General features: G+C 51.4%; 1 protein-coding gene across 1 annotated transcript; it reads left to right on the top strand.

Moving 5' to 3' along the window:
- The first annotated feature begins 1,731 nt into the window (after positions 1–1,731).
- Positions 1,732–17,547, top strand: znf574 (zinc finger protein 574). Its single transcript, XM_062465587.1, is given in 11 exon segments — positions 1,732–1,934; positions 3,980–4,152; positions 7,380–8,694; positions 9,157–9,404; positions 9,597–9,782; positions 10,630–10,724; positions 12,003–12,097; positions 13,617–13,765; positions 14,103–14,390; positions 16,161–16,480; positions 16,482–17,547. Coding segments are annotated over 10 exon segments (3,141 nt in total). The 5' UTR covers positions 1,732–1,934; positions 3,980–3,984; the 3' UTR covers positions 16,759–17,547.
- The last annotated feature ends 93 nt before the right edge of the window (positions 17,548–17,640 follow it).

The following is a 17,640-nucleotide window of genomic DNA, read 5'->3' as shown; positions in this document are numbered from 1 at the left end:
TTAGTCATTTAGCAGACACTCTTATCCAGAGCGACTTAAAGGAAGTCCAGGGAAATTCCCCCGAGACAAGTAGGGCGAAGTGCCTTGCCCAAGGACACAATGGCAATTCTGCACAGCCTGGAATCGAACCGGCAACCTTCTGATTAGTAGCCTGATTCCCTAACCGCTCAGCCATCTGACGCCCATTCATCTGTAGAATGTCCAATGAGTGACATCCCTCCCAAGAAGAAGAGATGTGCAATCTTCCTGTCTCTCATGACTGGTTTACAGACCTGTAACGGGAGGGAACGCTGTTTGGGAAAAGGAGATTTGGTCATGTAACTGATTTGAGTCATGCTGAAATTAATCAGTGACCTTGATCAGTGTTTCATTGCTCCACAAGTTCTGGGCATGAGCATGACGCCCATGTCGCCATTCTCAGTTGGAAGAATGGAACAGAGATGTTCTACGGAACACCCAGAAGAATTCCAATCCAAACTTCCCCATCAGACATGATTCCCAGGCCCCCCCCATCAGACATGATTCCCAGGCCCCCCATCAGACATGATTCCCAGGCCCCCCATCAGACATGATTCCCAGGCCCCCCAGGGTCAGGAGAGGGTAGGATTTAACGAAGTCTCCGGATGTCTGTGTTCACTTTCTCCTTTTACTCTTTTCTCCCGTGTTCAATAGAAACTATTTATAGACTTACAGAACCACTGATGCCTGGAGCTTTAGTCCACCTCTCAGTTCCAGCCTCACCCGAGTATAGAGGTTTGACCGCCCTCTACCTCAGCTTCGTGGCACGAGATTTGAGAGTTGTAACGATCATGAGTGAGAGTAGAGAGGCTGGACGAAGAGAGAAGAGGAATACGGGAAAGAACAGGAAGTAGGGCGAGAGACGTGGAGAGACTAAGAAAGTAAGAGAGACCTGGAAAGGGCAGGGTGTCTAGGGGGAGAGAAGTCGATGTAGAACTAAAGGGGAGCCATTTTTTAACGTCCAATTGCACACTGCATTGCAAGCAGTGGCACTCTGCCCCCTAGAATCCACACCACATTCTTCATTGCAAAGCACTTATCTGCAATGTCCTCAACTTCACTGATAGGATGTGTCAAGGTTGAATAATGTTATTCTACAGTTCACAGAGCAGCCTACATAGTTTCAGTGGAGATTGATGGGCCCCAGACCCACTGGCTGTTTGCCCGGCTAGCTCTTTAATACAATTTGGACTCAGGTTAAACGATATTATCCCCTATCCCCTTTAGATAGCTGTTCCTCTTCTCAATCACTGAGGAGGGAATTAAGAGTGCAAAACGTAATTCAGGGAAATAAGTTGAGTAGGACCAGGTATTTCCACTAACCGTAGAGTTAAAGAATTGTGATGGAGAATGGGTGGGTTAAGCCATAAAAAAAAAATTAGGCCCATGGTTGAAGTGTATGTTTAATTGCTTTGGGATTAAACCTCAATGTGTAATTAAAGACTTCTGAGGTAATGCATGTCACTTTGCAAGCCTAAGTGTCTCCAGCTAGACAATTTGTTATGAAAAGTTATTACTGTTAAAGGTCTTGGGCTATATAATTTGCATTATCCCGATGGGAAAGAAGTTGTCACAATTTTATCAAACAATCATTTTTTCATCTGTAAAAAAAAGAAGAAGACATAAATCAGACATCTAACAATGTACAGAAGATGGCCTTAATTAACCATATGACTTTGATGACTTAATTCGAAGGACCACACACATCAAGCCACAGTGTGGCTGGACAGCGTTGACCAATTTGGGAACGGTGCACAGTGCAGACGTCAAGTGGTCTATTTTGTGTAGACGAATGCTATTGGTGTTTGGCGCTGTAGTTCAGCCTATCGGATAGAGCCTTGCTAGCGTGTTAAAAAAACTGTTTCCCTCAAAGGAACGTATTCCTGAGAAGATACGCTGTACAGCATATTAGTTCGGTGAGTAACTATATGACTTTTATTTGTCATACCACTAGTGTCACTTTTACACACAGGATAGGGTTTGGGGTACAGATATATATTGTGGAGTCTCAACGGGGGGAGACATTCAACGTTTACATTGAACAGACGGACGCCATTACACCACCGAAGAAGCGAAACGCCACCCTTCTTCTTCGGTTGCTTCTTTCAGCAAAGAAGAGGAAAATGCACTTGGAAGAGCGACTGTCAGCTGACTAGTGGTGGAGTGAAGTTAGCTAGCTGGCAAGCTACTTTACACTGAACATAAAACATTTATATGATAGGAATGTTAATACTTTAGCGGCTAACCAGCTAACGACGTTAGCATTAGCTTGCTTGGTTAGCAATCTAGGCTAACTTTGATTGCTACCAGAGATACCGTATCCGCCATCTCTTTTTGGCGCTGAAGCTATCATCGTGGTCATTTTGCTAACCGAGACCTTGGAGTTGCTTGTACACAGCTAGATCACTATCAAATAACATTATTTGATAGTTCTAGTCTACTTCTTCGTGTTCTTAAATAAATAAAAACATTTAGAAATCTATAGATAGCTGTGTACAAATTAATTTACAGAGTGATATAGAGTTGACAAAAGTCATAATTACAAGCGAGACAACTAGTTCGGATTTTGTTTGGTACAGTAATAACGTTACAGTAATCTTAACGTTAATAACCCCATGATTTATAACTCAACATCTTCCCTGACAGCATAAAGCCAGACACGTATTTTATGCATCCCAGCCCACTGAGCCTCCACTGATGTTAACGACGCCTACAGTAAACACTCACGCTGTCCCGTAGTGTATTCACTGCAGCGTGAATCAGACCTGCTGGGCGACTGTGAAGTTGGGTGGTAGCCAGACTGAGATAGACGCAAATATGCAAAGGCTAATCACGCGCATCATGGGTGTCTAAATAAAGCCGTTCTCCTTGATGTAGTCTATGGAGTTCTATACATGAATTGTCAGACAGCCTTGGTAGATCGGTCACATTAAAACACCCTCTAACCGTTATTTCCAGTTGGTCTTTCAGGTAGTTTCTGTTCGTGGTGTGTGCACGTAACTGCATCTAGCCTATTTTGGTCAGGAGAGGGCAGTAGAGACATCAAACTCGACATTTAGATCCCTTCAAGGATTTCGAATCATTTGTATAGAAATACTACGCAGCGATAAATATGTTTGATGGGCAATGTATGCTTAACCCTTGTGTTCTCTTCGGGTCATTCTGACCCATCAGTCATTGTTACCCACCGTCGTATTGTGACAACTTTACCGCATACAAAAACAAAGTGAAGCATTTTCTTTTAACCGTCGGGCTGTCTCAGACCCTCCACATTGCGAAGGTTAAAAGAAAATGATTTTTATTTGTTTTTGTATTGGGTAAACACAACGATGGTTCGTTATGAACCTTTGGGTCATGTGACCCGAAGGCACCACAAGGGTTAAAGGTGTAGTGCTATACCGAAGCATGAGTGTGTGGGTGATCATTTGTGCACTTTAATGCTTGTGTGGTGTGTCATGAATCTGGTACCTGAGTTTTGGGTTGTTGAGTGTCTTGGGGCCCACGCTGTTGCACTGGTGATGTGCAGTGTTTCTCCTCCGGGGGAGCGCATGGGGTACGTGGAGGTAGAACAGGGGGGTACGTGAGAGAAAATGGAAAAACAGGAGAGTAAATCATGAAAATATGGGTACATTTACATACCTACACAATATAATTAAGAGTATAAGAAAAATCAGGAAAAGACCCCCAAAAGTCTGAGAACCCCTGTTCTAGTCTAACCTATCACCTTGTCTCTCTCCCTCTCTCTCTGTGTCTCTCTCTGTCCTTCCCCCCCTCTCTCTGTGTGTCTCTCTCTCCCTCTCTCTCTGTGTCTCTCTCTTTGTCCTTTGTCCTTTGTCCTTTGTCCTCTCTGTGTCCCTCTCTTTGTCCCCCCCTCTCTCTGTGTGTCTCTCTCTCCCTCTCTCTGTGTCTCTCTCTGTCCTTCCCCCCCTCTCTCTCTGTGTCTCTCTCTCCCTCTCTCCAGCCGCCATGGACATGGACAGCTCTTCAGTGTACATGTGCTTCCCCTGCTACCAGGAGTTCAACACCCTCGAAGAAGTTCTCACTCACCAGATGACCTGCACAGCAGAAGCGGTGGCACCCCCAGTGGCCACAGATGAAACTGCAGTGATGTCACTTCCTACACTTCAGAGAGAGGTAACCGTCAGAATGAGCTCCACGGTGCTGGATGCCGGGTGAGCTCCTGGCTCCAGCCGAGGTCTCCCTCAGTGTCTGTGGTGATATGGCAGTCGGCCCTCCTTTACATGCATCTTTCTCTTTAAGTTGATCAGAGTTGCTGGTATTGGTGCACTGAGTAAGCATACCCTGGTAGTGTATCACATTTACATTTAGTCATTTAGCAGACGCTCTTATCCAGAGCGACTTACAGTAAGTACAGGGACATTCCCCCGAGGCAAGTAGGGTGAAGTGCCTTGCCCAAGAACACAACGTCATTTTGCACGGCCGGGAATCGAACTGGCAACCTTCAGATTACTAGCCCGCTTCCCTCACCACTCAGCCACCTGACTCCAAGTGAATGTCTCTGCGTTAAATGTCCGTGCTCTACTGTGCATGTGACTTCTATAGGGTTTCCATTGTTGGGTTAAAAAACATCCCTTGGGAATTGGGGAGCCTTGTGGCCTTGTCTTGCACAATGCATTGTGTTCCACAGTCTACCCAGTTCAGAGAGGGGAAATAGATCTTCCATTATGCCATGGATTTTCTGCTTTGAAGCCCTTTGGGCTTTATTTCAACAGAAACGATGTTCGGCTCCATTAATCCGTAGTTCTAGAAAGAATCCTGTCTCCATCTCTGAAGCGTCGCAGGTTCTGTAATGAGTAGAAATATTCTGCTCTCATTGAGTCATACTTGGCATCAGTGCGAGTGCTGCCGTCCTTGTTCCTGTGACAGCTACAGTAAGCCCGATGGTTACAAAAACAAGACGTACAGTCTGTGAGTGACGTTTACCAGCAAGCACACACAGGGAGAGGGAGAGAGAGAGAGAGAGAGAGAGAGAGAGAGAGAGAGAGAGGGAGAGAGAGAGAGGGCGACTGTCTTCACTTGCAGCTCAGGGCTATAAAGCAGGGTGTCACAAGTGACAGGCAGATTGCATCTTGAGTTGCCATGGAGAGGGGGGCGGGGGGGGGGGGGGTTGGGGTAGAGCATGAGGAAGAGGAGGGGGGGGGGATGAGCTTGCGTGAGAGTGATGTATCGCTCAGTGCCCACCCCTCTATTCCTGATGGATCGCTCATTGGCCTCCTCACAAATGAATCAGCTGGAGGAACACTATCGAAGTGCCTGGTGGCAGTCTGGCTGTGCTCTGTCATCAGCCGGGTCATTACCGCCACTCTGACTTCATTAGCTGGATTAGGATTATTTTCTTGTAGCATAAAGGCGACATTGCTGTAAAACACGAGGTGTTTACATATCACATGAATTTGGGCTGTTATTATACTCTGAATCACCTTTCCCACCCTCACATCCTCTGAACAGCAATTCAGACACTCAGAACTGTAATTATGGGAAATGGGCTTGAAGGAAATCGGGAGTTTTGCTTTTTTATCACTAAAAGGGAATATGGAGGATCGCCGCAGATGTAGAAACTGTTTGTATTATGGGAACAAAATGATTTAGCAATCTTTCTCACCAGTGTGCAAAGATCAAGTGCTATTGAAGGGGGACAGTGCACGCTAAAATGGTGTGCTCTTCAATTGATTTAATCACATGTTTATGCATATGCCATATTTCAGTACACTTTGCAAAGATCAAGCGCTATTGAAGAGAAGTGTTGCATGCTTGAATGGCGAGCTCCCTCGATTGATTTAATCACGTTTATACACTTGTAGTTTTTTTTCCTTTTTTTCTTCCAGTACAGTTCCCAGAGTAAAATCAGTGATTAAGTCCATTAACTTCATGTAGTAAAATATTTGTTTGATAGGATGGAGTTACTGAACTGGAGTCTATTTGAAAACGTTACCTCATCAGTAGAGACGCATGACACGGTGTGAGGTCACTGGTCTGCATGACACGGTGTGAGGTCACTGGTCTGCATGACACGGTGTGAGGTCACTGGTCTGCAGGACACTGTGTGAGCTCACTGGTCTGCATGACACGGTGTGAGGTCACTGGTCTGCAGGACACTGTGTGAGCTCACTGGTCTGCAGGACACTGTGTGAGCTCACTGGTCTGCAGGACACTGTGTGAGCTCACTGGTCTGCATGACACGGTGTGAGGTCACTGGTCTGCATGACACTGTGTTTAATTGCGTGAATAAGATGCCAAATTACTGTAATTTTGCGAGCGAGAGAATACACATTTACATTTAGCAGACGCTCTTATCCAGAGCGACTTACAGTAAGTACAGGGACATTCCCCCCGAGGAAAGTAGGGTGAAGTGCCTTGCCCAAGGACACAACATTATTTGGTACGGCCAGGAATCGAACCGGCAACCTTCAGATTACTAGCCCGATTCCCTAACCGCTCAGCCACCTGACTCCCCCACTATACACCATTGCCTTAGCTAGTACCCAGGAGCCTTTGCGGTTCCTTGTTGGTGCCCACTGTGTTGCTGGGGAGTCATCTTCCTGTAGGTTTTCATTCCAACCATAATCCGGCACACTTCATTTGAAGAATTAGTTGGCTGACAAGCTGAATCATGTTTCCTACAACTGGGGTTGGAGTGGAACGTCTCCAGGAACAGGGTTGGACAGCCCTGACCTATTCCGTTTTTTACATTAAGTCTTTTTCAGCGAACACGGGACTGAAACACTTATCATGTGACACACGCCGCCTCGAAACCAAGCCGCTTCCGAAAGAAAACAGCATTAACCTTGACCTTGAGCTTTTTATTTCTGCCTTTATCATCCAAACGGAGGGAGCGCGGAGCACAGCCCACGCCCCAGGGAGAGACCTCTTGAACCCTGGCTGATGGGCCTGTGATATGTATCACCACAGCCAGACCCTTATCTCCCATGTCTGCCACGCTCCCCCAGAGGAACACACAGCTGCTCTCAATGACCCCCCCCCCCCCCCCCCACCAACCCCCAACCCCAGGAACAAGAGAGCTCGCCGCCCCTCGCCCCCCAACCCCAGGAACACGGAGCGCTCACCGCTCGCCTGCCAAACACTGCACTCCAGGATGACCGAGTCAGCCCAATTAAACAGTGTGCATTTTATTAAGACCGTCTTGCCGATGGATGCCATGAGACCACAGGGGGGGTGAGGAGAAAGGTGGGAGTGTGTTGGCTTACGGTTCCTCGGGTTGTTCGTGAAAGCTAGGTTAAACGGTATAACCAGCCAGCGTTCACATGGGTCTCTCTCTGTAACTCAGTTTGGTTTTTGTTTTGTTTTGTTTTCTTTACACTCCCTCCCTCCCCTAACTGCAGGAGCTCATAACTCAGGCCGATGCTTCACTCACGGCACACCAGGCCCAGTCGGTCGTCTCGCTGGTCTACCCCGTGTCCAGCGGCTCCATCCAGGCCGCAGAGAGCCCCAGGAAGCCCTCTTTCTCCGACCAGCCCCGGATCCTCTACCAGTGCGGCGACTGCAACGCTCTCTTCAACGCTCTGCCCATGTGGCAGAAGCATCGCAAGGAAGGGCTCTGTCTGCAAGACAAGACCCAACCCGATCAAGACCCAGGACCCGATCTGGAACCCTTCGAGACGCAGCCTGGGTCAGAGATGGTTCCGGACGGGAACGCGGAGGCCGAGACGGCTTTAGAACCCGATGGCTCCGACGGGGAACGGCTCCACACGGGGGAAGGGGCTGAAATTGAAACCCAACAACCAAATACAGGTGAGCCTGTCGCAGAGGAGGAACACTTGGAAGGACAGACTGAGGACGCGACCGAGAATACCGCGACGCCGGGCGAATCCATGCTCGCAGCTCCGGAAGACCCGTGTCAGACCGACCCCGCTCCCCCCCGGGACCCGGCCGCCCCCGACCCAGACCCAGAGGACGGCTCCACCCCCCGGAGGAGGGGGGCCCTCAAGAAAATCAAGCCCCCCTCCAGCCTGCTGTGCGTGGACTGCGGCGCCTGCTTCGCCCTGGTGTCCGAGCTGGTGTCCCACCGCAAGGCCCAGCACGGTCTGGAGGAGGCCCTGCATCGCTGCACCGTGTGCGGGGAGAGCTTCCTCAACACCACCCTCTTCCTCTACCACCGCAAGCAGCACCGCCAGCTCGGCGAGGAAAGGCCCAGGGACGGGAGCAAAGAGGCCACGGACCAGACCCATCACGTTCAGGAGAACCCCCCCCTGCAAGAGGAGGTCGTGGAAGAGTCCATCGCGGATTTCGAGGGGGTGTCCGGCGTCCAGAGCAACGGGACTGAGTGTCTGGACGCGGTGTCCAGCGCGGTGCCCGCGCCCACCTTGCTGTGCGCCCAGTGCGGGAACGCCTGCAGCTCCGAGGAGGATCTGTCCGCCCACCGCGCCCGGGAGCACGGTCTGGAGAAGGCCCTGCACCTCTGCTCCCAGTGTGGGCTGAGCTTCATGAACACCACCCAGTACCTCTACCATCGCCGCCAGCACCGGGCCGCACCGGCCCCCAGGGCGGAGGAAACGGGGGAAGGTGTGACCGTCACCACCCCTGTGAAGGTCCAAAGCACCCAGAAGAGGATGCTGTCGTCCCCTGTGGCCTCGGGCCAGCCCCAGCCCAAGAGGGCCACGCCCACCATCAGGATTCTCAGCATGAACACACTTAAAGGTAATTTGAAACGTTGAGGTAGTCAGGTCGTTATTAGAGATTGTAAAAATAAAAAAGTGTTTGTTAGTTTTACTTACTAATTTGTGGTGATTTGACATTCGGTGAGCTCAAACACACAAATGATTAGCATATGCAAACCGAGGAGTACTCTCACAGCTGGTAGCTGTTATACATTTACATTTACATTTAGTCATTTAGCAGACGCTCTTATCCAGAGCGACTTACAGTAAGTACAGGGACATTCCCCCCGAGGCTACATCATTTGGCACGGCCGGGAATCGAACTGGCAACCTTCAGATTACTAGCCCGACTCCCTCACCGCTCAACCACCTGACTGGTGGCTGTGTTATAAGCACAGCTACCAGCTTCAACAGTCCTGTCCATTTTTTCACTGTCCATTGTGTCACTGTCCATTTTTGTCACCTTTCATTGTGTCACTGTCCATTCCCCCTGCCTCGCCAGAAGCCAACAGTGCCAAATCCGTCGCTAACGAGGACTTTGAGGACAGCCCGGCGACCGAGGGTGAGCCCCCCGTCCAGCCCCCCCCCTCAGACGCCAGCAACCTGCCCGCCCCGGCCAAGCTGCTCCAGGACTGGTCCCGCACCCCCCTGCCTCACGTCTGCCCCCACTGCGGCAAGACCTTCACCCGCCGGGTGTTCCTGCGAGCTCACGTCTTCAGCCACACAGGAGAGAAGCTCTTCACATGCAAGGTGAGTGCTGGCTCGATTGGCTCCCCCCTCGCATCCACTCAAGGGGCCAGGTCAGGCTATGAATCGACCCGGGGGGGGGTATCTGTTAGCGCGGTAACCAGTGTAACATTCAACCGCAGTTTTCTCGCGTCGTGTTGTTGACGTGCTCCGTGACGCCTTTTTTTTCCTTTCCTTCCGGATTTTGTCGCGAAGGTGTGCAACAAGTCGTTCGCCTCGTCGCCCAACCTGCTGCGCCACAGCCTGACCCACATGGGCACCAAGCCCTACCCCTGCCCAGTGTGTGGCAAGCGCTTCGCCCAGGCGGGCACCCTGAAAAGACACGCCCTCACCCACTCCCAGGCGCAGGATGCCAAGCGACGGCGCCGGGCCCGCGTCACGGTCAGTGTGCCAACGTCAAAACTGCAGCTTGGTGCTAAAGCTCACTTCATTGCCTGATATTCACATTGGACATACAGAAAGCAAAAAAAAAGATATCTTCCTCCATTTCTCTCTCTCGCTCTCTCTCTATCCATGCATAGACACACACACTAAAACAAGAGCATTCACCATCCAGACGCTTTCTTAGAGCACAAAGAGTCTTTCATTTCTTTTTCACCATTTGTTCTTGACTGTGTGACTGTGTGACTGTGTGACTGTGTGGCTGTGTGGCTGTGTGGCTGTGTGGCTGTGTGACTGTGTGACTGTGTGACTGTGTGACTGTGGCTGTGTGACTGTGTGACTGTGTGACTGTGTGGCTGTGTGGCTGTGTGGCTGTGTGACTGTGTGGCTGTGGCTGTGTGGCTGTGTGGCTGTGTGACTGTGTGACTGTGTGGCTGTGTGGCTGTGTGGCTGTGTGGCTGTGTGGCTGTGTGACTGTGTGACTGTGTGACTGTGTGGCTGTGTGACTGTGTGGCTGTGTGGCTGTGTGGCTGTGTGACTCTGTGGCTGTGTGACTGTGTGGCTGTGTGGCTGTGTGGCTGTGTGACTGTGTGACTGTGTGGCTGTGTGACTGTGTGACTGTGTGACTGTGTGGCTGTGTGGCTGTGTGACTGTGTGACTGTGTGACTGTGTGGCTGTGTGGCTGTGTGACTGTGTGGCTGTGTGACTGTGTGGCTGTGTGACTGTGTGACTGTGTGACTGTGTGACTGTGTGGCTGTGTGGCTGTGTGGCTGTGTGACTGTGTGACTGTGTGGCTGTGTGACTGTGTGGCTGTGTGACTGTGTGACTCTGTGGCTGCGTTCATCAGAGGGGACCAGAAGAGGGCGATGGGGGCTTCAAGCTGTTCTCCTGTCCAAACTGCACGGCCCGCTTCCAGACCGAGGAACAGCTTCAGGACCACAGGTACCTCACGCCACACACCTCCAGCCAAACCCAAAGATGCTTCCACCGTCTGGAGTGAGGCCGTGCCCTCCTGCAGCCTCCTGCCCGCAGCAGCCTCCTGCCCGCAGCAGCCTCCTGCCCGCAGCAGCCTCCTGCCCGCAGCAGCCTCCTGCCCGCAGCAGCCTCCTGCCCGCAGCAGCCTCCTGCCCGCAGCAGCCTCCTGCCCGCAGCAGCCTCCTGCCCGCAGCAGCCTCCTGCCCGCAGCAGCCTCCAGGAAGGAATAGAGCCTTCCTCTTGAACCGTCTCTGGCATGGGGGTTAGAGAAGGCATGGGGGTTAGAGAAGGCATGGGGGTTAGAGAAGGCATGGGGGTTAGAGAAGGCATGGGGGTTAGAGAAGGCATGGGGGTTAAGGTCAGAGTACCTACTCTCCATCCTCTCAATAGAGAGGGTTGGAGGGGGAGCGGATAAGACCTGGACTGAATTATTTATATATATTTTTGCCTCACCTCGCCTTGAAATATTGATTCTTATTGTCAGCTTAGTACAAAGGGCTGAGCAGTTGCTCTGCTCCTGAGCTGTGAGGTTCCTCTCCATCCCCATATTAAGAGATGAATTAAGTACTTTACAATCCCATTACCCTCACTCCATCGTGAATGATGTATAAAAGTCTGTGTTAAAAAAAAAATACAAAAATGTAAGTGCTCCATAATGATCATTCATCTAAACGGCGTTGCACGGACCGTGTTAAGACAGCGTTTGGAAAACGGCTTTGTTGTCAAGGCGTTTCGAGAGATACTGATCGCTCGGGTCAGTTCAGATCTCTTAAGATTCCTTATTGATCAAACGGCACAGATACGGCTGCTAGAATACACGCGTTTCATCCTCCCAACGGACGGATACCGAGGAACATTATATAACGCATAAATATAGCCGCACACACTCCCCCAGTTTACTCCTGTTCTGTTATCTCAGGCTATTACGCAGCCCACTTCTACCTGTTGGTTTTACCTTAAAAGGCTCCAAAGCTGGCCTAAGCAGACGCAGCTGGACAGTAATCCCCATCCAGGTGACAGTAAAGGTGATACTTAACATGTGCTTGTAGTTCCCTGTAATGGGTTCGGATTTAAGGGCTCTGAAAGTTGCTCACGTCATGCGACTTAGCCAGGCAACATTTCTGTATTATTATTTCGAATAGGTATAGTGGTTTGTAGTATTATTTGTATTTTTATCAGCGCTAGTGAGGAATGCTTCCAGAAAAGCTTTAGTGATAATGTTGCCCTCCCTCCCTACCTCCCTAGGTTGCTCCACACCAGTCACCCGTTCCCCTGCTCAGTGTGTGGGATGGCCTTCAAGCGCAGGAAGGAGCTGGATCTGCACTCTCTCTCCCATCAAGGTAAGAGGTCAGGGGTCACCGTCAGTGTAGAGAGAGAGAGAGAGAGAGAGAGAGAGAGGGAGAGAGAGAGGGAGAGGGAGAGGGAGAGGGAGAGGGAGAGGGAGAGGGAGAGCTACTATACCATTCATTAATAGTGTCTCATAAATTTTCCTTTAACCCTTGTGTTATCTTCGGGTCATTCTAGACCCATCAGTCATTGTGACCCACCGTCGTATTGCGACAACTTTACCGCATACAAAAACAAAGTGAAGCATTTTCTTTTAACCGTTGGGCTGTCTCAGACCCCCCACATTACGAAGGTTAAAAGAAAATTATTTGTATTTGTTTTTGTATTGGGTAAACACAACGATGGTTCGTTATGAACCTTTGGGTCATGTGACCCGAAGGCAGCACAAGGGTTAAGCAATTGTTCTAGTTCTACCCTGAGTTGTGTGTGTGTGCGAGCAAGAGTAAGAACGTGTTCATGTATTAATTTAGTTTTCCACAAACGACAGAAGAAAAAAGATGTGCCGCGATTTACGCTCAACCCCCGATCGTTCCTGTTTCCCTCCCCAGCCTTGGTTCTAATGGAGGTCTATTAGATATGATGTTCCCATCAGTTCAACTTGCAGTGAATTACTATTGATTGACGCAAAGCCTGCAGCGCGTGCCCTGCTTGCTATCTCTCCGGGAGGTCGAGGCTGTTTATCTACAAACACACACATCTTTCTCCTACACGCATTGTTTCCCACGATGCATTAGGCCAATGAATTTCCATTGATTCGTTGGGGGGGGGGGGGAGGGAGGGGGGGAGAGGGGTTGTAAATTAATTGGGTCAAAACAACGTTGATCTTAATCAGGCAGGGCTCCGTCACGGCAACCTCGTTAGCGTCAAGCCCCGAGATGCTCCTCCCCCCCCCCCCCCCCCCTGCTCCCGTGTCAGCGACCCAGACACCCCTCTGAGCGACGTGATTGGTAGAATCTGTCCATTGATCTATCGGGGAGGGGTGGGGGGATGAATGGAGATCATCCTTATGAACCATCCAAATAGCGATCGGCAACATGACCGGCAAGACAAGCTAGTTGTTGCCCTGGCAACTGCGGATGCTAACTGGAGGCTCGCCACTGGGAACATCAAAGCCGATTCCACTGTTTGCTTCTTCGGCTGCTTCTCACACTGGGAGACCCACAGAGACAGTGACTGGAGTTTGTCAAGACAGTTATTAGAAGTGTGTGTGTGTGTGTGTCCATGGGCTGTGTGTTTGGTTTCTGTGCAGTATGTCCCAACAGAATTCCTACATCTATATTTGAGCTAGATATACACATCTCCTGTTTATTTGGGCGTAAAACCAAGGAGGACCCTAGATACGGGGGGGATGTAGGGCTGAGCGGTTAGGGAATCGGACTAGTAATCAGAAGGTTGCAGGTTCGATTCCTGGCCTTGCAATTACGTTGTGTCCTTGGGCTAAATGACTAAATGTAAATGTAGATACAGTATCTAGAGTCTACCTACCCAGGTGTGTGACCTCTCTCCTCCCAGATAAGGAGCCTGCGTCCTGCCCCCACTGCTGGGCCCAGTTTGTCAACCAGTCGGTCTTGGACATCCACCTGCAGCGCTGCCCTGAGACGGAGGAGAACAAGAGCCTGGGCCGGGGCCGCGGCCAGGGCAGAGGCCGCTCCACAGGACAGGTCTGCAGCAGCGCCTCTCTACCCCCGGCCTCTCGCCCTCTTATCACGTTTGCTCGGCCCTGTCTTATCACGTCTGCTGTTATCGTTATGTAGGATAGTGTTCTGCACCTGGCGTGTCTTGTAGTGTTGTGCTGCCTGGTTTTAACAAGCAGGGGGATCCTTCTCTCCCTCCCTCTCTCTCTCTCTCTCTCTCTCTCTCTCTCTCTCTCTCTCTCTCTCTCTCTCTCTCTCTCTCTCTCTCTCTCTCTCTCTCTCTCTCTCTCTCTCTGTGTCTCTCTGTGTCTGTCTGTCTGTCTCGGTCTCTCTCTCCCCCTCCCTCCCTCTCCCATCCCTGCAGATGGAGTGTGACCTGTGCGGTCACCGCTGCATGACCCAGGAGGGGCTGGACCTACACCGCTTGTCCCACACGGGCCAGACCCCCCTCAAGTGCCCGCTGTCGCCCTGCCGGCGCCGCTTTGCGTCCAGCAGCGCCCTGGCTGAGCACGTGCTGGCCCACTGCCAGGGCACGCTGGCCAAGGGCCGCACGCCGCGACGCTTCCACTGCCAGATATGCGGCAAGGACTTCGCCTACACCTCCACCTTCAACGTCCACATGAGGATCCACACGGACGAGAGGCCCTTCGAGGTGAGGAGGGGAGGGAGCGGGGGGTGGGGATGGGACACAACATCATCAGTGGGAAAGGTTATGGTTTGGTCTGTAATTCTGGTCTAGATGTTGAGTGTGTTCTCCTGGTCCTGGTTGAGTGTGTTATCCTGGCCCTGGTCCTGGTTGAGTGTGTTCTCCTGGTCCTGGTTGAGTGTTCTCCTGGTCCTGGTTGAGTGTGTTGTCCTGGTCTGGGTTGAGTGTGTTCGTCTGGTCCTGGTTGAGTGTGTTCTCCTGGTCCTGGTTGAGTGTTCTCCTGGTCCTGGTTGAGTGTGTTGTCCTGGTCTGGGTTGAGTGTGTTCGTCTGGTCCTGGTTGAGTGTGTTCTCCTGGTCCTGGTTGAGTGTGTTCTCCTGGTCCTGGTCCTGGTTGAGTGTGTTCTCCTGGTCCTGGTTGAGTGTGTTCTCCTGGTCCTGGTTGAGTGTGTTATCCTGGCCCTGGTCCTGGTTGAGTGTGTTCTCCTGGTCCTGGTTGAGTGTTCTCCTGGTCCTGGTTGAGTGTGTTGTCCTGGTCTGGGTTGAGTGTGTTCGTCTGGTCCTGGTTGAGTGTGTTCGTCTGGTCCTGGTTGAGTGTGTTCTCCTGGTCCTGGTTGAGTGTGTTCTCCTGGTCCTGGTCCTGGTTGAGTGTGTTCTCCTGGTCCTGGTTGAGTGTGTTCTCCTGGTCCTGGTTGAGTGTGTTCTCCTGGTCCTGGTTGAGTGTGTTCTCCTGGTCCTGAGTGTAAGCGGCTGCTGCTGTGTGCACCTGTGATTAATGACAGAGGCTGAGCAGGGGCCTGTCAGATGGGCTCCCCTCGGGCCCTGTTACTATTCTGGGACTCTGCTGCATGGGGCAGGACCTTCACCGCGCGCGCGCACACACACACACCGAGTGTTTGGACAGTAGAAAACCATTTGTGACGTCTTCGGTTTATCTCCACACCTTCACGTTCTGATTCACAGCCAACTCTGTTGGTGAGAGCCAGACCACTAGGGGCTCCATGTGGCCCTAGCCATCCAGACCTGCATGGGGGAGTTAGCCCAGGAAGCTAATGTGTGCCTGGCAGTGTGGCGGGAGCCCAGCTGTGTGGAAGATGAATGCCCGGCAGTCCTTAGTCCAGTCAGCTCGCCTCCAAGCCTCCCAGCACACAGTTTTACACCTGTTTAGTTACTGGCACATCTTGCCTTGCCATGTCTCTCTCGGTCTCCCTACCTCTCTCTTTTTTTTCAGTTGTAGATTTTTTTTTCCTCCTCTCTCTTACTCCCTCTGTCTCTTTTTCCTCTCTGTTTTTCTACTCCTTCCTCTCAGTTTTTTTTTTGCTGTCTAAGACACAGTGGCCATAAAAAAAAGAAAAAAAAGAAATCTTGTCATTTTGAAAGAAAAAAAGAAAAACACAAAAAAGAAACACAGTTTTGGTAATAATCCTCTTCTCCTCCCCCCTGTCATCGCCCTGTCCTCCCCCCTGTGCTCCCCCCTGTGCTCCCCCCGTGCTCCCCCTGTGTTCCCCCCTGTGCTCCCCCTGTCCTCCCTCCTGTCCTCCCCCTGTGTTCCCCCCTGTCCTCCCCCCGTGTTCCCCCTGTGTTCCCCCCTGTGCTCCCCCTGTCCTCCCCCTGTCCTCCCCCTGTGTTCCCCCCTGTGCTCCCCCTGTCCTCCCCCCGTGTTCCCCCTGTGTTCCCCCCTGTGCTCCCCCTGTCCTCCCCCCGTGTTCCCCCTGTGTTCCCCCCTGTCCTCCCTCTGTGCTCCCCCTGTCCTCCCCCCTGTCCTCCCCCCTCCCCAGTGCCCGACGTGCGGGAAGCGTTTCCGCCAGCTTCCCCACCTGCAGGACCACGAGCGCATCCACAGCGGCCTGCGCCCGTTCTGCTGCTGGGTGTGCGGCAAGAGCTTCAGCGTGGCGGCCCGTCTCACGGAGCACGCCCGCATCCACAGCGGCGAGAAGCCCTACCCCTGCCCCCGCTGCCCCTCCTCCTTCCGCTCGCGCTCCAACTACGACAAGCACATGCGCACGCACGGCGTGGACCCCGACGCCGGCGACGCCACCACCGACGCCGAGATGACGGAAGGGGCCCGCGTGCTGACCACGCTGGCCGGGGGCGGGGGACGGCGACGGGGCCTACCAGACCATCCTCCTGGTGCAGTCTGGAGGGGAGGGGGGCACCACGGAGCAGGTGGTCATTCCCACTCTCTCTGGAGGGCAGCAGGCGTCCGGGACCCTCACCTCCCAGGGGGTGTACCTGCACCCGTCCATGGGGGGCCAGACCATCTCTCTCCCCTCCCTGGCCGGCCTCATGGAGGGCCAGGATGTCCCCTCGGTCATCGTGGTGGAGGGACAGGACCTTCCACACTCCTTCGAGTTCATCGTAGAGGAGACCGTGTAGACCAGGACTGGAGGGAGTGGATGTGAAGTACTGGAGCAGGGAGCATAGGGGTCACAGTAACATATAAAAAGTAGGAGGGATGTCAGAATGAGCCGTTCAAACAACAGTTCTGCCACGGTCTGAATACATGACCTCTGCAGATTGTTATAATTATAACATTGAATTTGATTGAAAGCAGATAGTGTTGCCAAAAACCTAAAGAAGGTAAATAATATGTTTGTATGGGGATTGAACTGATGTGATTAGACACCTCAAATGCAAATATCATCGCTGTACTCGATAGTTTTGTTGAAGGACGGCCAACATATGCCCTCATCCTTGATGTTATTCAGGAGAATATTGTTTGAAAAAAACTTCAATACGATAGTGGCTTGCAGACATCAACTAAACAATAAACTGTTGCCAATTCTTTTACTTTTTATCAAAGTGCCTCAGAGGGACATTTCCTTTCAAGCGATGGATAGAAACTGCTGCAAATTCAAATTTAGACACCGCCTGTGTGTCAACATCTTTCATAGAGAGTTGGAAAGCTGGAGTCCAAACAATTGATTGCAAATGTTGAAATTGTATAGTGAAGCCATAACAAGCTGACAAAAAAAGTTATGGAAAGAAATGTATCCTCTTTATATGAAAAAGTGATTGGAAACCTTGTTGTAAAATTTGTTTCTGAGATTGTATTGAGGGTCACCACGTGTTTACGAGCAGATTTTTATCATGGTTCGACTGAAGGAGGACATTAAATCTGTACTGTTTTTCTTTATAGTTAAACGCTTCAGCTTTCGCACCTTATCGGCGTCCATCTTTTTATTAGTGTGGTGACTCACAGAGCCCCCCCAGTCTAGATAGCATGGCTTTATAGACACAACAGTAAATTGCCCAAAG

This window comes from Osmerus eperlanus, chromosome 7 (genome assembly GCF_963692335.1).
Source record: "Osmerus eperlanus chromosome 7, fOsmEpe2.1, whole genome shotgun sequence".
NCBI classification, from domain to species: domain Eukaryota; kingdom Metazoa; phylum Chordata; class Actinopteri; order Osmeriformes; family Osmeridae; genus Osmerus; species Osmerus eperlanus.
This window is presented reverse-complemented; position numbering and strand designations above follow the sequence as displayed.